Genomic DNA, 22,004 nt, shown 5'->3' on the forward strand with positions numbered 1-22,004 from the left:
ATTCAATTTGAGGCGAAAAGCCGGAATCCGCGGAAAACTTTCGCCGATGATGTCATTTTGCCAGGCAGAAAAGTATCGCCGTATTCCATTTGAAAGACTTTCCGCCTAGACGGAAAGTCAATGCAATGTAATAGGCGGAAAAGTTTCGCCTATGAATAGCAGAATTGGGGTTTTGGGGCGCAACGTTGCGGGAACCCCCGTGCAGCCTTCAGACAGTCCCCCATAGGTAAACTGCGTCAACATTTAAAAAAAAAACACTTCACACTCCAAAAAAATCACTTTGAATTTGGGGGCGAAAACAAAAAATGTTGGGGGACAAAGTTAAAAACTAGCGAACTATATTCTGGGGGTGTCCCCAAGTATGCCCCGGGTGTTTTTTTTTGTTTTTTTTCTTTGCAGGGGCTTGAGGCAGGTGGATTTTTCATGATTTTTTTTCAACTTAACTTTAGCAACTTTAAAATATGCTGACCCCATTTTCAAGTACCCCAAATTTGCTGGGATAAGTTATTTTCTGCAAAAAATACTCCTGAATACTATTCAGCACCAATTATACAAAAAAATACGCTATTTAGCAGCTGTTGAGCCTTCAGCAAGCCAAATCGGGGGTAACCATAGGTAACCCCCATGTAAGAATATCTTTTGGGGGGTGTCAGGCTGATTTCCCCAAATCTGACAGTACTTTCCGCTTGTTCAAGTTTCGCCGGGTCCCGTTTTCGCGTACTTTCAAATTGAATACGGGGTTACGCGGGCACGCGCGCGATACTTTTCCGCCTGCAAAACACGTGATGTAGGTGAAAAGTATCGCGGGTCCGCTCAAATTGAATACGGCTCAGAGTGCCTTGCTATAGAAAAACAAATATATACATATATATTATATTTAGAAAAGAAGCCACTCAAAAGGGCCTTTTAAATAAAACTTGTCCTGGGCCAAAATGCATTTTCCATAAAATATTACATCCTAGTTAATAAGAGATTCAGGCCCCGAGTTCCTGCTGAAAATTAGCCCTGGTTGGTGATATGCCGCTATAGAAGGGAAGAAGTGAAGACTGGATGATTGAGTTGGCAGTAAAGGGATAAGAAAACCAGTAACTGTGCAGCCGAACAGACCGTGTAGCAATGCAAGGGCTGCAAATATATTTATTTTATTTCCTGCAGGGTAAATGCATGTAGCCCACAAATGCTGGATAGCTTTATTTGTACACTGCAATTTACAGATCATTTCAATGTGGACACTCCCCTCCCTATTCAGAATCTCTCTGCCCCATCTACAATGCAACATGGATTTACCAGATTTAAAATGTGCAAAGTGCAAAAGTACTTTTTTCTTGATTTGCTTTGCTCCCAATTTAGAATTTGCTCCAGTGTGGTGTTACATTAGTGATGCAGATAAAAGAAAAGGACTATGAATTTGATGTGTTCTCTAAACTCTGTGCACCTGGACCAGTTACAGGAAGCAACCTTCAAGTTATAGATATGTGGTCATCTCGTGGCCAATGTAAGGGAGTGTGACAAAAGCACCATATATGGGCAGATTCAATTAAGTGAGAAAATCACCGGAACGGGCGCATTAACTGCACATAGCAGATTATCTTTGCAGCCTTAGCACATGCAGAATCTGCTTACCCTAACTGGCAGATGTGCATTGAATTTAATCTGTGCCTTAGTCTATCTGCTGTACGAGTGGGCATTGATATGTGAATGTAGGAAGTATGGTACAACTTTTTAAAAAACAGGTTTGACCACTTTTCTATAGAATCATTGTAGTGAAGAGGTATACGTGTGTATACAAAAGGGGGCTGTTAAACAAATATACTAAAGTTTAGTGAGCTTATTGGACAGTCATTTAGACCAGTGTTTTTTAACTTCTGTTGCCAAAGGCATGCTGTGCTAACAGTGGATAGATTTTTGGGTCGGCGCTTGCTTTATTTATAAGGTCTGTGTAATTTGCACAGGTGCTGCAGATCCCAAAGTTGGACTACCCAAGTCTAACTATGACAAATGGCAAAAAGGAATGACACGTGTGAATTCACATACGTGTCAATGGTGGGACTGCGCTCCGAACAAATGATGTATAAATAAACCCATGTACCAATGACTGAGTCTAAGGAGTGATTGAATTTTTAAACCCCAATTAACTGCATTCATTTTAGTTCCAGATACCGCAATACAATGTATGTACATTTAACAGTCTAGTATCCGTATACCTACTGTTTTTGTGCACACAATCATGCCAATGTAATTTTATCAATATGTTAGATCCTATCAACACATTCCAACATACAACAGAGTATGTACCATATTTTTCAGAGTGCAATTATCATTTATTATCATAAGTACAGATTCAACCGATTTCCGCTTTATAACCACCTTGTTGTTCTTTTCATTTGTTTAACAATATGGTTGCAGGTGTCAACTAATAACATGTGTTAGTGTCTAATATGACAAATACTACCCTGTCTGTGTGTTGGCAGCTGCTCCCTATTTATATGGGTTTATTGGATGTAAGGAACACTAGAGCCAATAGGACAGAGACAGTATTTCTAGACATAAAGAACAGTACAGATTTACAAATAAATACTAACCAGTTCTGTGATAATTTCCTAACTCTAGAGAAATTAATAAATAGAGAGACCAAGATTTGGTGGACTAATAAAACACTTGATTGGTACCTACACAACAACCTAGTACCAAAAGGACTACAAATCAAAAAGACACCTGCCTATAAAACAGATGATCCCATTTTCTTGTCCAAATGGGAAAACATAATTAAGGATTGCTCAAAGAATCTGATTGGGCTCATCATAGAGACACACAATAACGAATTGAAAACTTTAGAAAGGGATATCAATAAACTATATGAACAATTAGACCAATACAAAGATGATAAAGAATTCATACATTTAGAAAACGTGACTCAAAATAGATTAAAAAAACATGAGGAGGAGATTATACTAACAAAAACCTCAAAAATCATTCGAGACAAAGTAGGGAAGAGACAGGCTATAGATTATAAAAACAACTTAACACTGAAGAAAACACAAAGACATACCAAAAACCCAATCGCATTAAATCCATTGCTGGTAGTGAACACACAGGAAACTCCAATATATAAAAAATTTAATTTAACTTACCAACAATATATGACGAAAATACACTGTAATAATATAAATGAAACTAAAGACCAACAAATAGAAACCCAAGATCCGGACCACAATTTGGAACTGGATACAACCAATGACACTAGTTTCTCAACGTACAGTATCTATGAAGATACAGATTATGACCAACTAGCAAGACAATCCATTGATTTTGGAGTAACTATCCGTACAAAAAATACTGATAAAGAATCAAATCCAAGTCCTGATCGAGAGACGCAGGAACCCCTTGACAACATTCTATCCACACAAACATGGGGGACACATTTTTTAGATCTGGAAGCAGGCGTCCTAGCCTGCGCAGATTTCCAGACACCACAAACAAAAAGGAAGTTAGACGAAGTAGAAGGGGATGTAGAGGAGGGACGGGCAAAACATCAAAAAAACAGAGACCATTAGGATCATCGCAAAGTCACAACATAGGACAAGGCATTTTTAACCTCAGTAGTATAACACTAGAAAAAGAACACATCACTTTATTGGATAAAGGTCTAAAATTCGCACCAACCACAGGTTTGAATAAATTCGAGACATATTTGGACTTACACCGCTTTACAAGGAAACTTGCATTGCCCAAATATTACAGCAAGAACCCATGTCTGCGTACCGATCCATCATGTAGCAAATACAAACATTCCGATCTCAGACCACCTTCCACCTTTTATCCCACATACATGAAAGGACCTTTGATGGAGACTTTTGAGAAATTAGTGAATAAGGATATTGACAAACTAAACACACAACCAAAACCTAGAACTATGAATCTCAATAAAAAGGAAAGGAAAGCCTTAAAAGATCTCAGTAATAACAATAATTTAGTGATCAAACCAGTGGATAAGGGAGGGTGAGTAGTGATTTTAAACAAACAAGACTACATAACAGTGTACGAGAATAGTGAATGACACCAAAACTTACAGTCTCCTACCAATAGACCCCACCAGGCAATATCAAGAGAAACTACGCAAATTATTGAAGGTTGGTCACGATCAAGGCATCCTCACAGACAAGGAGTTCAAGTTTTTAGATAATCAACATCCAGTAGTTCATGTCATTTACTATTTACCCAAAATTCACAAGAATATCACGAATCCGCCAGGCCGCCCAATTATATCGGGCATAGATTCATTGACCAGTAATCTATCCAAATATATAGACTAATTCCTACAGGCTTATGTACAGAGACAGAAATCCCATATCAGAGACACTACCGACATTCTCCAGTCGTTACAAACATTTAACTGGCAAGCAGATTACTGGTTATGTACGAGCGATATAACATCTCTTTACACTGTTATCGATCATCAGCAAGGACAAGACGCAGTCAAACATTTCCTAGAACAAGATCCAGACATGGATAAAATACAGATTGACTTCATAACTGAATGTATCATGTTCATACTTAAACATAATTATTTCTGGTTTGAGGGATCATTCTACAGACAAGACACAGGGACAGCCATGGGGACCAGGTTTGCCCCGAGTTATGCTAACTTGTTCTTGAGCAGGTGGGAAGACCTTAACATCTGGTCAGAGCATGAATTCGGGGCAAATCTGGTCCTCTGGCGTCGTTACATAGACGACGTACTGTTTATCTGGCAAGGTGAGGAGAGCAAGCTCAAACAATTTCTCAGTTATATTAATCTAAACACCAACAACCTCAGCTTCACTACTCAATACAGTAAATCGGAAGTTAACTTCCTGGATTTAACGATATACATACAACAGGATCGAATTGAAACAAGAACATACCAAAAAACAGTGGATGTCAATAGCTATATACTATCTAGCAGTGGGCACCACCCAAATTGGCTAGGGAATATTCCCCTAGGTCAGTTTAAAAGAGTCAGGAGGAACTGTAGCCAAATGGCAGATTACCATAGACAAGGAACAGCGATGAAACAACAATTCAAAGGCAAAGGCTACAAACGAGAGGCAGTAGAACACGCCTATGAACAAGTAGAATCAGAGAATAGAGAATCCCTACTCGCATACAAAGACAGACCCACCAGACAAAGACCAAATCATCCATTTATCACTCAATACAATAGAGATCACAAATGCCTTAATAACATTCTCCGTAAACATTGGCACATTCTTCTGGAAGATGAGACTTTGAATGACCTCCTTCCACCAAAACCACAATTAATATTCAGAAAAGCACCAGACCTGAAACAAAAATTGGTACACAATCACATGAAGAATAAAACCGCTATCCAGAAAACACTTCTGGGTAATACACTAGATCCTGGCTTCTACTACTGTGGAGCATGTCAATTTTGCAAACTGAAACAACCATCTACCAAGAAAATATGTTCCTTTAAATCTAATCAGAGACAGACAACTTATAATATTAAGAATCACCTCACGTGTAACAGTGTGGGTGTTATTTACCTCATAACATGTAAATGTGGAGAACAGTACGTGGGAAGAACCACAAGGAGATTAAAATTAAGAATATCAGAACACATTAGGAATATCAGGAAAGGTTTAGAATCTCATAGTTTATCCAAGCATTTCAAGGATAACCATAATCAAGATCCAATAGACATGAGTTTTATAGGTATTAAACAGGTCAGAAGGAACTGGAGAGGAGGAAATTATGAAAAAGCAGTCAACAAAGAAGAGTTAAAATGGATGATGGAGCTCAAGACTTTGACCCCATATGGGCTCAATATAGACAATGAAATAAAATCGATCATAACCGGTTAAACCCCAATTAACTGCATTCATTTTAGTTCCAGATACCGCAATGCAATGTATGTACATTTAACAGTCTAGTATCCGTATACCTACTGTTTTTGTGCACACAATCATGCCAATGTAATTTTATCAATATGTTAGATCCTATCAACACATTCCAACATACAACGGAGTATGTACCATATTTTTCAGAGTACAATTATCATTTATTATCATAAGTACAGATTCAACCGATTTCCGCTTTATAACCACCTTGTTGTTCTTTTCATTTGTTTAACAATATGGTTGCAGGTGTCAACTAATAACATGTGTTAGTGTCTAATATGACAAATACATTGTGCATCTCCGTCTGTTTCCCGATCCATGGCTCCAAGCATGTATTTTTCACACATTTCCCAAGGCTAATTATGCCTTCGTTACCAGGACAAGTAACTATGGCAACAGGTGTTTACTGTGACGTTGGCCCACATCAGAGACCAAGCCCCGCCCAACACACTTTATATTCCACCCCCACAATGGCGTCACCATCACTCCCTAAGGAAGGCTGTTTCAGCCGACACGCGTAGGAGTACGAAGGAACACTACACATTTCTGCCATCAACGAGACCCACGGCCCTCCCCTCTACCCGCCAGAGCCTCCTCGAATTGGGTGAGTTGAGCGCACAGCAGTCCGGGGCCGTCAGCTTCCCGCACAGCCCGCGACCTCTCGCGAGATCGCGGCGCTGCACGGGATTTCGGCGTACGGACTCTGTGGGGACCAAGCCTGCAACTGTTAGCACTACAGTTGCTGGAATACGGCCCTACCAGCGGCGGAGACAGAGAGGAAGCCGGGACTCCAAGAGGCAGAACGAAGACAGGACTGAAAGAAACGTCTACATTCATCAGAAGGTGAGGCCTCACCGGGACTTTTATTTACTTTATTTAATTCAAGAGACGGATCACAGACCACTTGGGTCTGACCGCACTCATCAGTAAGATTTGACTTTCTTCAAAACTCTGACTTTCTATATTTTATTATTATTTTTTGGTTATATTATTTTTGGATTTGAAGTGCAGTGGGGTGTGGGACGCCCTCCCTCTGCACCCTTCTCTCACCTGTTTGCCATTAGTGTCTGGTATCATATTACTGACCCTTTACCAGCAGAATTTATTTCTGTATCCATGTTCATTTCATTACCACCCTCCCTCTCTATATATCTTACATGATATTTGTAATCGGCAGCATTCATTATTGCCATTATTTAGTAGAATCAACCAATAAAATAGTCTATGATAAATTCAATCACTCCTTAGACTCAGTCATTGGTACATGGGTTTATTTATACATCATTTGTTCGGAGCGCAGTCCCACCATTGACACGTATGTGAATTCACACGTGTCATTCCTTTTTGCCATCCTGTGCTAACAGTCCAGGTTTTAAGGATAGCCATAGTTGAGCACAAGTCTCTTAATTAGTAACTCAGTTATTTTGATTTAACGATCTGTGCTCAGGCATGACCGATGTTGGGGAAACTCTAATCTAGAGGAAATGTTTTAGTCCTGGAAACACAATCTCATAACCATTGCTCTGCTATTTCTGGGTGCCATTTGGTAGCCCATCCTACTCTCACATCCATTTTTATATGGGTGTAAATAGTACTTGATTTTCCTGGTGCATTGGTGAAGATATTGAGATCTGGCATGCTTTGATCAATATATTACTCTTTGCTCATCAGGATATTTAACATCAGCAGCGGAAAGCAGAAGAAGCTGTACAAGGGGTCACAGAGCGAAGATGGGACACTCATTAAAGTAAGTATGTTCTGTTCACCAGCTCACTGCCATCAAATTATCCAATTTACCCCCTAACAGGGCTATCATGCAGTAACCCGACCCACTGTTCTGTAATGCTTCCATGTTGTTCCCTGTATGGATGAGGGAAAATGCTTCAAGTTTTTGCAGGATTCTTTAAAGCAATATCCTACATAATGTGAGTCACTCTGATTACCCTCATTGCAAATATATTACCATGCAAGTCCAGCACAAAGCATATTACATGGGATCTTCCAATACATGGCTTTTTCTCATTGTCTTATGGAAGCACATTATAACCATCCCCAGCATTTGTAAATACTAATTTGTCTGCACACAGTGTGTGTTATATCTGTCCCAAGACCATATGGTTGCTGACAAAGCAGAGTTAAGATGATTTTCCAGGACAGTTCCATCATTTAGGTTTTATTTCTGAGTTCTCAGCAGTATTTACTGCTGACATTAAAGCACACTCAGCAGTCACAAATCTTAAGGGAATAATCAGAGCAGTAGTATTGACTTGGTTACAGGCTGTCGTGGGCTGCATACAAAGTTGTATTTTGTATGTGTAGTGTATACAGCTCTCAGGCAGGCTTTTCCTCATCTGATCTGGGGGACACTGCTAAGCTGACACTGGGTTAGGTAATCTGGGCCACAGGAGTAGGCACTGATTGGCTCCCTTCCCACTTAACCCCTCCCACTTTCCTGAAGCCGCAGTTCTTTCCTAGTGCCTGTGGAGTGAGGCACTATGTTTCCAGCTCCTTAGTTAGCGCTCAGATCACCAGTTCTCTCATGTAAGGATCTGGTGCATAAGAAAGCCCAGTAGAGGGTTCTCCCTCAGATAAGCCAGCCACTGCCTAGCTGTGAGTAATGCCAGGCTGGTGTGATAAAGTCCCGACAGCGCTGCCTGTGAGCGGACCCTATGTCCAGGTATTGCTTTCACAGACCAGAATTCTCAGCCAGCAGAGGTGATGATCCCCGCCCCTTCCTCCTTGGCAGCCTCTCGTCAAATGGGACGCTGAGGCGCCATTGCTTAACAAAGGGGTACTTTTTGTACTTTGCAGGCTGTTTATATTTCGCTCTCTGGGTATTGAGAGCAGTGTTAGCAGAACATTTCATTTTGCAGTTATAGTTGTGTTTCAAATAGCCTGATAACACTGTTTTTGTTTGAGAATACTCCTGCACCTTCACTGTGAACCTAGGAGGGAGAGATATAGATATATATAATTTATTTCATAGTGAAAATATTTTGTTTCTCTACAGGAATACCTGGGGGAAGTGGGTGGTTACAATTTATTTCAGCTGCTATGTTTTTTTTTTTTGTGGTACAAAAAAATAAATAAAAAGGGTTTCCTGCCCCTTGTCGCTGGGAACTTAGGGCATGATATACACTATATGGACAAAAGTAATCGGACGCCAGACCATTACACCAACAGGGACTGTAATGACAATGTATTCCAATACATATACTTTAATATGGAGTTGGTCCCCATTTTGCAGCTATAACAGCTTCCACTATTCTTGGAAGGCTCTCCTTGGAGGGTTTTTGTGGGAATTTGTTCCCATTCATTCTGTAGAGCATTTGAGGTCAGGCACTGATGTTGGACGAGAAGGCCTGGCTCGCAATCTCTGTTCCAGTTCATCCCATAGGTGCTCAGTGGTGGTGAGATCAGGGATCTGTGTGGGTCAGTCAAGTTCCTCACCAAACTCATCAAACCATGTCTTTATAGTCCTTGCTTTGTGCACTGGGGCACAGTCATGTTGGAATAGAAAAGGGCCTTCCCCCAAACTGTTGCCACAAAGTTGGAAGCCTAGCATTGTCCAAAATGCTAACGTATGCAAAAGCAGCAGGAAGCTCCTTTAGTAGAAAGACGCCGCCTCCATGCCTCAGTAATCTGCAGCTGCGTCCGAGGACGCAGCAGTAGGATCAATTGCATGACCGTCTGCAATCTGAGTAACTATCAGGTTGGCTGGTGGTTTCATGCTACCGGGGCCAGGAAGTCTATCTCAGAAGTCACAGACCCTGACCCCGGCACTCCCACAAAACTGAGGCGACTCATCCCCTGTTTGTGGAACGGACACAGTCTCCACTCCCTCCCCATCCTAAACGGCCAGTGGCGTCACAAGGGGGGTGTCGCCCGCAGAGAGGTGACACCAAGTTTCAGACTGCCCCTACCCCCCATGAACAAAACTTCTGCCAGTATGTAGGAAAGCAGGGACAGCCCTATACACTAAAGTGAACACTGAAAAGGGGTGCTGGAATTGGAAGGGGGTAATAGAGGGATTGCTGCACATGAGGAATATCTGTAAAACAGGCTGTAGATAGATATATATATATATTTTCTAATAGGTCTCTCCAGCACTCTGATGTTTCCAGCCCCCTTCTGCCTATAAATCTTCTTACACATCATCTTCTGTGCCTGACTGCTGCTCTTCAGATCATGCCGCAGCTCCTCTTTCTCCTTCAGTGGTGCCCGGTGACGTCATGTGTGCCAACTAAACTTTATTGTACATCGGCAATTCGGCAGAGGGCGAGGGGAGTCGGGGGCAGTCAGCAGGGACGGAACCTCTTTGACAGTGCTCTCCTTTCACCAGGAGGGCGAAGCAGTAGCGGCTCCAGTAGACGGGAGGACCCTTTAAATTAACATTAAAATAGAAGCCCCTTTCACTAGATCTGCAGTAGTGACGGCGGGCGGGAGGTAGGAGCGGGCTGGGCCCCCCTTTTCTGTCGAAGTTACTGGGCCCGGGACAGTAGTCCCGACTGTCCCCCACCTGATGGCGGCCATGCTGCACTGTATAATAAGTGCAGCACTCTGCTCCTGACAACTGCGAAGCAGTCGGCCGGCACTGCACTCAGTGCAGTCTGCACCTCCGGCACCCCCCCTGCCCCCCAGTAATAACAAGAACACAGGGGTTCGGCCGCGAGGCCACGCCCCTTCCTTTGAGGCCACACCTTTTTCAGCGGCGCAAGGCTTTGCTGCGTACACCGCATTTCTCCCCGCACCGAGTGTCACCGCAGGGAGGGACGCCACTGCAAACTGCTCAGGGGGCACTGCAAGCTATCGCGCAGACGCCTCACCATCGGATTTGTACTTAAGCCGACGCCTTTGCGTACAAATCTGAATCGGCCCACAGTCCCTACATGCATCTTTTATGCCCCCTTGTTCCAGTGTTCCCCAGTAGACTACATGAAAGAGATTTAATGTATTAAGAAGATTCCGTTAGTTTTGGAGCACTCCGCCTCAAAAACGTTGTGAAGAGTGCTCTGCAGGAAGAGGTTTCATTTTACAGTAAGTATTAAGGAGTTTATGCCGTACAGAATAACATAACAGGAAACATTGATGTAACATACGTGCAATAGTAAATGCAGGTAGATAGATTTGAACAAAACTGTTCTTTAACCTATATCTAAATATCGTTTGTTTTTTTTCTCCCTCCAGGTTCAAACTGACCCATCTGGACTCTACATTGCTACAAGTTGTTCAGACAAAAACTTGTCTATCTTTGACTTCTATACTGGGGAATGTGTGGCCACCATGTTTGGACATTCAGGTAGTTTTAATCTTATCGTAAATGTCAATTTCAACTTGCTGCAATTACAATAATCCCCAAATTACTGACTGCATATTTTTATTTGCAGAGATTGTAACTGGAATGAAATTTACCAATGACTGCAAGCATCTTATATCTGTGTCTGGTGACAGGTATGGAGGTTATTTTAGCATCATTGAGAGAGGCCCCTTTCTATTAATAAAAAATACATGGCTTAGTGATGTTGGGTATTAATAATTACTTCACCAAAATTATTGTTAATCAGTTGTATTAATATTTGGCACATTTAGTTCAGCTCTCCTAGAAAACCGTTTGCGGTTAGGTTACCAGAGGGCTGAATTAGACTTTAAAAGTACCTAAGATACAGTTGGGCCTCCTGCTTATTACAAACTAACATTTGTCTTTAGGCATTAGCGTGTTGCTATTGTTTTTATGTGCATGCCTCAATTGAGAAATTACCTGATAGGTGTAAATACGAGTTGGCGTGTGTTTTTGTTTATTTAAAGTGACCGTCCTCATATCAAGTGTTAAGTAAATTAGAAACTAGCAATAGAATATGTTCTGTGCCGCCATCTTACAAACTACACTTTAATATTGTTTCGTAAAAAATAACAACTTAAGCTCCTTTTCTGCAGCTGCGTTTTCATCTGGCGTCTCAGCTCAGAGATGACTATCCGTATGCGCCAAAGATTGGCTGAAATGAAGCAACGTGGGAAGGTGGCGGAAAAATATACACCACACAAGACGACAAACGCAAGGTAGCGAGTTATGATGTTTGTATCTCCTACATGCGCGGGTGTGTGTGTGTTTGAGGCCATGCGATACTGGCGTGATTAACTCTTTGCAGTAATTGTCAGGCTTATTTTTAATATTCACGAAACAGTCCAAAGATACACGTCTAATGTACTCATTATTCGTCTTACATTTTCAAATGTAACGTTACTGAACTTTTTACTTCGTGTTGGCAGGATGGGAAAAATTAGCTTATTTTGACAAACTATTATTTACTCAAGATTCTGGCACCGAGATTTCAAGCACCGACATCCTGACCGCCGGGATGGTAACTACATTCCGTCACGTTTTTTTTACGTGGGTCACAGTATACATTTCTAAAATGTTGGCCATATAGGTTGGCCCTATCATAATGCTTTGTCTGTGCCCCAAACAGAATCTGTATCTCATTTGGGCACTTTTTGTAGGTGGCCAAATGTGACCAGATCGGGACGTTAAGGCACATAACCAAGAAACCTAGCATTACCAGGCCTATTAAGACTGCATTACCAGAACCTACAGCAGCAATATTCTGATCACATTTGCCCAAATGCCAGACAATGATCTTGTTGGATTGATCAGATTATTATTGGAAGTTGGTGAAATGGTCAAATACACTCCTGCACTGGGCCAATTACCCAATATCGCAGCTTGTTTGTCGGGTTTGTGTTTTTGCCTGTTGTTTTTAGGTTTGTTCACTTTTATGGTAGAAAAGAGATCCGGTACCTCCTCTCTGTATACATGGTATGTCTCTATAAAAGTGCTGGCTTTAGTACATGGCAGTCTCAGGAACATGAAAAAGAGGTGTGTTTTTGTTTTAAGTTTGATTACATAACTGAAGACCTGGATGTGGTAGTAATATGTGTCTTCATGGTTGCAGACGTGAGACCATTGCTGTAATGTGTCCAGTTCCAGTGCTGTCTTCTGACAGTGACAAAGAAGGGATTGACGAAGGAAGTGATGAAGAGATGAATAGTAAGTAATTACAACTTACAACCTTATGTTGCATATGGTCACCGGTCTTGTTGGTGTCTAATATTCTTATACCTTTTCCTCTTTAATGAAAACTAAAGCTCCTTGGATGACTTTTAGTGTTTTAGTCCTCCAGTTGGGGGACACTTTGGTCACGTTGGGGGAGGGTGGGTGCATGAGGAGTACCAGCATTTTAAATCTAAATCACTTATCTGTGATCCCACACGCACCTTCCTCTGCTTCCTATAGCTCATTCTTGCTGGGAAGACTGTTTAGTTTTAGTGGGATCTCTGTCCCCTGCAGGCTTGTTTATGGGGTGTGGGACTTTTTTTGTTTTGTTTTTTTTACTTTCTTTGGACAGCAGCTGCAAGAAAGAGCCTTATGCTGAGCCTGAGTCACCCCATATGACTCAAGCTTGCTGTGTGGATGATCGGAACATGGCTTCAGCTTCCCTATGTTGGTGACTCCATAAAGCATGGTCTGTTCAGGGGGACTGCCGTGACTGATCTACTGAGGGCTGCTGCACCCCCAGTAGGAGCGATGTCCTGGGAGGAAGTGTTCACTCCCTCCTTGTGCAGCTTCTCCCTGGTTATCTCTCACACATTGTCCAGAAGGCCACCAGAAGCATCAGTCATTTTATCATCTCCAGCAGACTCTCTCTTCTTCCTGTGCTGTACCAGATTTTGGGGCAGTTTTTCAGAGTTGCTAGCTACTGGGCTCTGGCTGTCTTGTAAGTTCAAGTTTATTTCTTCTGACATTATTCTCGCTGTTTATCTGCTTTACCATCCTGTCTGAAAAGAGAGCAAAGGCTGGAATGGGTACTGCCATTGATGGCGGAAACCACCGTGAGCCAGGTCCTTGGTGATGTCCTGTCCCTTTAATCTGCGATGGCTTTGTATCTGTGTAGGTGATCGCAATGCCAACTCACGCACACTGCGGTGCATGTGCAGTATGCACTATCGGCTGATCTGCGTACGCTGTTGCAGTTGCGATTCTTGATGAATCAGGCCCATTGTTTATTTTTTCTTGTTCATTACCCTTTATCCCCTCATATGGAGCTTGGTAAAAATAACTGAGTGCTCCTGTCAGTCATAAGACACAGACAAGTGAATTCGTATTAAAGTGCCTACACCCATTATACCCCAATGTGATAAGTGTCTGCCAAAGGAGCTCAGGAAACTTATTTAACATAAGTACAATAATCCTCCTATCCTTTTGCATTTATGCCATATCTTCTCTCTTGTGTAGGTTCTGAGAAGCCAACTACTATAACAAACTCATTTGTAAGAAGTGCATCTTACTGGGAGATGAAAAGGGTAAGTCTGCTAGCTGTCACTACTATTTCTTTGTTGGATGCTTGCCTATCGTACATTACTGCAGCCTCCAGGTAGAGGTCTTCACTAATAGAGAAAGCACAGGACTGGTCCAAATGAGATCCTCACTGTGGGTTTTATGGGAACTTCTACCTCTTCTCTTTAATTTTCTAGTAGTTATTAGTTTGGGCTTAGGCAGTTTCATTTATTTTCTTCCCTGATTGTGTTCCTATTTGCAATTTGTCTTTACTTTCTAATTGCAAGGGTAAAGAGACAGCTATTCCACAGCGCTCGGACTCTCTTGATAAGACACCCAGACAACGTGTTCGTTGGTCTCAGCCCGCTGGAAACATAGACCTGATGGTCAAATCCATGCTTGATCTCCGCCAGCTAGATTGTTTCTCCCCAAGTGATGACCTTCTAGGACATCTAGGTCCGGAGGAGCAGGAAGCAAACTTCGTAGCCTCCTGTGTCCCAGCTGACATGGTAAGCGTTTGGATTAAATGGGAAGATAGACAAAGCCCTTGCTTTATGTAAAATTATTCGGTGCTCCTTTCAAATGTCAAAGTTGTTGGGCGTGGCCAAACTGAAATCTATATTGCTGTGTAAAAATAAAGCTGTCCAGTATTTACCCTGCATGCAAACCAATCAATGTATCTGCACCCCTTGCAGTGCAGTATGGTTTGTACCACAGCACAGTTACTTGCTGTTTGTTGCTTTACTCTCAACTCAGAATCAGTGACTTAAGCTGGGTACACACATAAATATTTTCTGTCCAACCAGCAAACTAGTTGATTGGTTGGAATGAAAATCTGGTAAGGTATGAAAGCAAATGACAATCAGCAATTTGCTCCCAAACGCCGGAAAATGGACAAAAACTGTTGTTTGAACAAATTGTTTCGATCAAATATTTAACAAACTTGTCTAACCGACCATTTTCATCTGTTCTCTGGCATTTAGGAGTAAATTGCTGAATATCAGTTACTCCCATACGTTACCAGATTTTCATTCCAACCAATCAACTAGTTGGATGGTTGGACAGAAAATCTTTACGTGTGTACCCAGCTTTAATTGCTATGATGCCTTCTCTCTGCATCTGCAATTACTGTGCTGTATCTAATAAGAACAAATGCACTTCTGTGGTGATGAAATGCTATTGTATGCTCCAATTTGACTATTTATGTAATGTGACACTGGCTTCTCTCCGAAGGCACTTGCACGTGAGCAATAGACCAACTCTGGCCTGTTAGTGTGCGGATGGCAGAGTTAATCAAAACATTTCATACAGAGAGAGACATTCTTGTGACCCTAGCACTGGCGAGACACCGTTCACCTCACTAGTCACCGGCCAGTTGGTTGCCCTGCCCATAGGATACAGCTAGCTTATATAGCTCTGAGCTCCACCCCAGCTCTGGCTGGAATCAAACATGTTTTCCTAATAGCTATCTTGTTCCCTACATAAGGCTGATTATACCAGGTGCACTGGTTGTTTTACCTGCTAGAGGCACAGCCAGCCCAACCCTGGGACCTGCAAGCAGAGAGAGTAAAGGTTCTCTGTGGTAAGTCTTTTACCTAGTTACAGTAGACAGTAGGCTGTAAACCAGCAAGGAAGGTTGGTGTGCTGTAGCATATATTGTCACTTAACAGCATAGTAAATGCGCCCTACTGTACAGTATATATTAAATAACTTCAAAAATGACATTTGAATGAACGGGTCTTGTACGCTACACTTCCTTTTGTGATAGAGAAGCCTTTGCTCAATGTCTGGTGACACTTTGTCAATAAATCAGCTACTTGGAAATGCCCTTAATATCTTACTAATAATTGACTTTTCATACTTATTCAGGATTATTTTTCTTTCCACATTTTAGGACCCATTTGTTCCCATAAACAGCCATGCTCGTCCACGGGTGATTCGGCTCATGTCCTGTGAGGAGGGTGTGTTCAAACAGGAGCTGGATACACCAGAAGGCAAAGAATGTGTTATCTACCCCGGGGCTGGAGAGCTGCAGACTCTAGATCTATGCAGGTAATCTTCATGAACTCTAGTGCACTCATATTATAGGCAAAGTCCTCCCCTATACAGAATAAACATGGGTCACCGTTTCCAGAATTGCTGCCTGGAGAATGTTACCTGGATAGCTGTACTAAGTGGGGAAAGTAGTTACCAGCAGCTCCATAGCAGCTACTTTGTGAAATCTGTTACACCTATGTAGACTAGTAAAAGAAGATTAAACAAATTTCCTCTTTTACATTGTAGAACAGCCAGGGTAATCGTTTACATAGCATCATCGAGTCTTGGCAGCAAGATCAAGATATCAAATTATCTCTGTGTTATAACATTGCAAAAAATGTTTTATTGTAGAACAATTTTTGGGCAACAAGTATCTTTATCATGAAATGTATTTGCTACTTCGGAACTTCAATGATTTGTTTTATTGTTGAAATGAAGTGCAGGTGTATATCTATAAATCTCTTTTATTAGGGTTTCACTTCTAATAATGCTTAATAACACTTTAGGCATAATACAGTGATAACTGCAGCCTGATTCAGCATGGGTCACAACTGCTAAAGCGTACATAGACTGACAATTGTTGTGTACTGGGTATGCATCGCAGTGCACAAAGGCATCACTGCGATCACACTGCGATAACACAGACCACGGAACGCCATCGCAGAGTGATAGACAGGCAGTGAGCTTTTGGGGGTGGTTGGCAAAACGCAGGCGTGCCTGTCCATTTGAACGCTGTTGCATTGGCATGCATAAATTACTCACTCGCTGTTGCATTGGCGTTCATAAATTACTCACTCGACGGCATACGCAGCTTGAGTACTTACTGCGACAAGGTTAGCAATTTCTGAGTAAGATCAGACCTGTTGTGATTGTGCATGAGGGGATGATGTTACTCGATGTTCCCGATGTATACGCAGGACTGCAAGGTATTACGGATGTGAGATAGTGGCAGTGGGCGACTCTATGCTGGCTGTGTGATGGCATTGCGATAGAATTAATTAGCATATTTTTGCAGCGGTTTTGCATGCGTAATCGCAATAGCGATCTGTAATGAATCTGGCCCCTAGAACGCTAGCAGAGTTGTGTATGACAGTAGGCGTCCAGTTTAAGATCCAAGATACACTAATTCTGCTACAACAAAACATTACCTAATATAACCTAAAAGGAGTTATACCTAGAAAGGAGTGGTCAGACAAGGGAAGGTAGTTAGAGAGAAAGGAGGGCTAGGAATGATCAAAAACATACAATGCATTGCATGATGTACTGCATCCCAATTCGGTAAGTTTGTACATAAGCATGACAAAGGGTCTGGGGGCTGGGTGCAGTTGTATTGATCTTGCAGATGAGAGCTGCAATTTTCCAGTACTTTACAAACTTGTATGTAAATACTTAAAAATCACTATAGAGACATTTTAATGTACCCCAAAATACTCTGAACACTTGCAGAAATACAATTGCTGGCTATCATTTATTAATGAATTAAAAGTTGTAAAAATAAGATTAACACCTTTCAGTAGACCCCAATACTTTGCTTAAGGCCACATCAGCCTTCTATACTGTCCTGCTATCTGATGTTCTACTTGTTGGGGGGTGCAGGAGCTTTTCCCCACTCTTTCATGCACTTCATATGGTTCACACACCAAAGTGTTAATATGCGACATAGTTGCAATGCCATTAATTTGCCATTTGTAATTGAATTGCACCAGCCGTGAGCAAAGCCGTAACTAGACTTTATGGTGCCCTGTGCCTGAAAGAGCATTGGCAGCCCCCCCCTCTTCATTTTTCTAATAGGGACATCAGAGTGCAACCGAAAAGGGCCATTGCCTTATGAGAAAGGGCCGGGGAAGATATAGGAGAGGCCAGGAGATGCTGGGGTTAAAAGAAGAGGAAGCTACAAGTGAGAGTGATAATAAACCGGAAAATTGACAGGCCCAAACAGCGCCCCCTGCCCTCTCGCACTACCCTAGTTACAGCCCTGGCCGGGAGCACGCTTCATAGACATATAATACAAAGTGCATGTTAATGTAACCAATGAAAACCCAGCTCTGAACTTGCAGCTAATTGCAGTCGACCCTAATGTATTATTGTGTGTGTATATATAATCCAGTACTCAGAAGTTAGTATTAGAAAGAAATAAACACCCTTTAACAACCCCCGTAAAAAGGTGTTTGTGACACTCTAATCTTCCAGCATCAATGTAGCTGGAGACAGTATTACACTATTCTGTGCTTTTGATGACCCTGGTCCTTCACGGTCTAAATTTCAGCCTCTGACTTCTCTTGCAGCCCTCACTAACATAATCAAACAAGATAAGCACATTGGTCACATACTCAGCCAATCAAAGTGGAATGTTATAAGCAGTGCTAACGTGGATATTTAATGGGAGAGCAGGATATTATTGGATATAATTATTGTACCCTATTCAAACGCAGATTAAAAATCTGCAGACGTTGAAGTGAACATATATTGCAGTGTATCCCTACAGCATGTGTATGGAATATTGTGTGTTTATGCAGCTGTACATTAACCTCTTTCTGTTTTGTTAGTGAATTTGAGGTGAAAGGTTTGCCCCACGGTGGGTTCCATGATGTGCAAGAAAAGCACAGCCCAGATAGCGCCTGTTCTGTGGATTATAGCAGCAGCCGCCTGTCCAGCCCGGAGCATCCAAATGAAGGTCAGAAACTGCACTGTGTGTTTAATGGTTCCGAGCCAAATTCATTTTAGGTGGGGAGTACAGCAAGGAAAACAAGTTTGATACATTGATTTATCTAAACCTTGAAACATGATGTAAGTTATACAAATAGCTGCTAGTAATATTCCCAGATGTAAATGTCCCCATACATAACAGAACTTGAGACCTATTGTTTACATTTGTTATAGTTACTCGGAAATTGGCAACTGACTGTGGGCCTGATTCAGAGCCGCTCGTAAGCGGCCGCTCGTTCGCTGTGAGCGATGTTCGCACAACTGCGCATGCGTATGGGTCGTCATGCGCAAACCAGTCATTGCGGTCGGAAATCATGCGCTCGCAAAACAGCGAGGGCTGCTAATTTGAATGTACCGTTTGTGGGTGGTAACAGGGGAAGGTGCTTGAAAACGGGGGAGTGGATTTCCGAACGCAGGCGTGCCAAACGGTCAAAAGGGCATTTAATGGGAGTGCATAATTAGTAAAGGAGCGTCATCGACCACGTCACTTGGTTGTCTTTTAGCCTGAACTGCTCGCAGTGATAGCGGTAAGAAAAACCTGCCACAAGCCCTGCGAGCAGTTCAGATGCCTTTCGATGTACCCGATTAATCTAATAAATACCGGAGATGACGTGTGATGCGAACGGCAAAGGGGCGTCTTTACAAAATAGCGAGCGCATTTTTCGTTCGCTCGCTCAGACATAGGGGCATCAACAAAACCGCAAAGAGCGAGCGCTCAATTGAAATAGCCGGCCCCTTTTTTGGAATGACCGTCCGCAAATAGCGTCCGGGTCTGAATCAGGCCCTGTGTCCCTTACATACAGGAAGTCTGTTGTGCATAGGAAACCTAATATTCCTCCATGGCGACAGGTTTACCTCCATTATTTTCAAGCCTGAACTGTAGCTTACAAAGATGTTTTTGAGTATTTTATTGGGGTTGGGTACAGGATCCCGGCAGTCGGGGTGCCGGCGGTCAGAATACAGGCAGCGGCATCTTAACAGCCAGAATCCCCACGCCTGAAGGTAAGTAGCCTAACTCCTAATCCTCCCCCTAACCCACCTTTCAGTACCTAACCCTAAGGCCTATTTAACACCTGCCGGCAAAGAACCAGCTGGCCGTTGTTTTCAGGCACTCTGCCTTTCACATGCTGCGGCTTTGAGACGTTTTTACTGTTTGTTTTTTTTATCACTCCTTCTGGACATGCGCAGCAGCTGCTGTACAAGCCGGCCAGTGTGTGCGAGAGGAAACATTGTTTCCTATACTCCACTGGCCTGGAGGGACGGCACGGCAGCCGTCCTTCTCAGTGGATATTCCCGGCTGTAACACTGCTGCCGTGCCAGTGCCATGTGAAAGGACCCACCCATTTCCATCCATCACTAAATTTCACAACCGGCAAAAAAAGCCCGGATTTTTGCCGGCCGCTAAAAACCGGCATGTGTGAAATAGCCCTAATGCTTACCGTCGGGATGCCGGCACCGGGATTCAGACTGCTGTCAGGTTTCCAGCGCCGGTATTCTGAGCGCCAGCATCCCAACTGCCGGGATAGTTACTATGTCCCTTTTTGATTGGTAGCTCTCTTTAATCTAAGCATGACTAGCCTTTTATGTTTTTAATGTCATGGGCCCGTATTCAATTAGAAGCGAAAAGCCGAGACTTGCGAAAAAGTATCGCTGATTACTAATTTTCACCTGTCGGGAACTTCTCTGTTCAATTCCATCTGCTTTTCGCGTATGCGGAAGTCAATGCAATATAATAGGTGAAAAAGATTCGCCTCTGAATAGCAGGACAAACAGTGAAATTATTTTATTTTGGGGTGCAAAGGTGGGGAAACCATTCAAAACCCTTGGGACAACCCCCCAAAGGACAACTGCGTCAATTAATTCCTAAAAAAAAAACTTTAGGAACACCCCAAAAAAGTACTTTGAATTTGGGGGCAAAAAAAAAGCACAAAGTGGGGGGACAAGTTCACAAGCAAGCGAAAGAAGGTTCTGGGGGTGCTCTAAGAAGGGGACAAGTGTTTTTGGGATTGCAGGTGCTATTATTGGGGAGGAATTTCACTTTTTTATTAAAACTACAATTTAGAGACATTAAAAGATGCTAGCACCCATTTTCAGGTACCCCAAATTTGCCAGGAATACTTATTTTCACCAAAAAATACTGTTTTATGCCATTCTTCACGACTTGTGCAAAGACGCTAAATAGAGGCCATTGTACCAACTTAAGTACCCCAAACAGTTTTATTAGGACTAATCGGGCGCTACTACATTGATCCCCAATGTTTCTGCATGTTTTTTTTTTTTTGGGGGGGGGGGGTAAGGCTGGTTTCCCCGATTGTCACACCACTTTCCGCCTGTTCTGACTTCGCGTGTCGCCGTTTTTGCGTCTTTTGGATTTAAATAAGGCGATTAGCGGGTACGCGTACGATAAGTTTCCGCGGCTGAAATACTCTATGTAGGTGAAAAGTCCAGCATGCAAAACTTTATCGCGTGCGCAAAATTTATTGAATGCGGCCCATGGTTTGAAATCAATATGCAGCTTTACCATGTGTGTTAAAAGAACTTTCAAACTACTGTAGCTCAGTCTCTTGCCATGGTCACTCAGACATGTTGGACACACACTTCTGTACTATTTTAGTGTGTGTGTGTGGCACCAAAAACAGAGACTGCTATTGTCGGCCTGTGTATATGGCAATGTATTGGCCCTGTCCCTGTATGACCTGATCACTCAGGCAGAGGACAGGATTGGCTTGTTTGTGTCCAGCGATGCTCAGTCTTGGCTGTTACATAGCTCATATACTAGAAATAACCCTACTGTTTGCAACTTGTAAGTTATCTTTAGGAGTCACCTGTGGAGAAGAGACAGAACAACAATTGAATGTCATTCTTCCTTTGTAATCTGCAACCCCCAACGCTCGTCAGGATTACATTTTTGTTTTGTCATGGGGGAGGAGGTTAGGGCAGGAAGCACTGCATAGTCCCCCATTATAGTTCACATAGGTACTTAATCTTTTCTTTATAAGTGAGTGCGTTTGCCACTTCAGGGCTTATCT

General features: G+C 42.4%; 1 protein-coding gene across 2 annotated transcripts in view; it reads left to right on the forward strand.

Moving 5' to 3' along the window:
• Nucleotides 1-22,004, forward strand: part of LOC148526430 (mitogen-activated protein kinase-binding protein 1-like) — a 172,665-nt gene that overhangs the window by 127,880 nt on the left and 22,781 nt on the right. For both annotated transcript variants that reach the window (XM_088470298.1, XM_088470299.1), the window contains exons 16-24: nt 7,572-7,647; nt 11,088-11,199; nt 11,288-11,351; nt 11,835-11,957; nt 12,851-12,945; nt 14,191-14,258; nt 14,520-14,741; nt 16,127-16,284; nt 18,816-18,943. In XM_088470298.1, coding sequence (XP_088326424.1) covers nt 7,572-7,647; nt 11,088-11,199; nt 11,288-11,351; nt 11,835-11,957; nt 12,851-12,945; nt 14,191-14,258; nt 14,520-14,741; nt 16,127-16,284; nt 18,816-18,943 — 1,046 coding nt within the window. The remainder of the gene's footprint in view (nt 1-7,571; nt 7,648-11,087; nt 11,200-11,287; nt 11,352-11,834; nt 11,958-12,850; nt 12,946-14,190; nt 14,259-14,519; nt 14,742-16,126; nt 16,285-18,815; nt 18,944-22,004) is intronic.

This window comes from Taudactylus pleione, unplaced genomic scaffold (genome assembly GCF_031769625.1).
Source record: "Taudactylus pleione unplaced genomic scaffold, aTauple2 ptg000096l, whole genome shotgun sequence".
Taxonomy (NCBI): domain Eukaryota; kingdom Metazoa; phylum Chordata; class Amphibia; order Anura; family Myobatrachidae; genus Taudactylus; species Taudactylus pleione.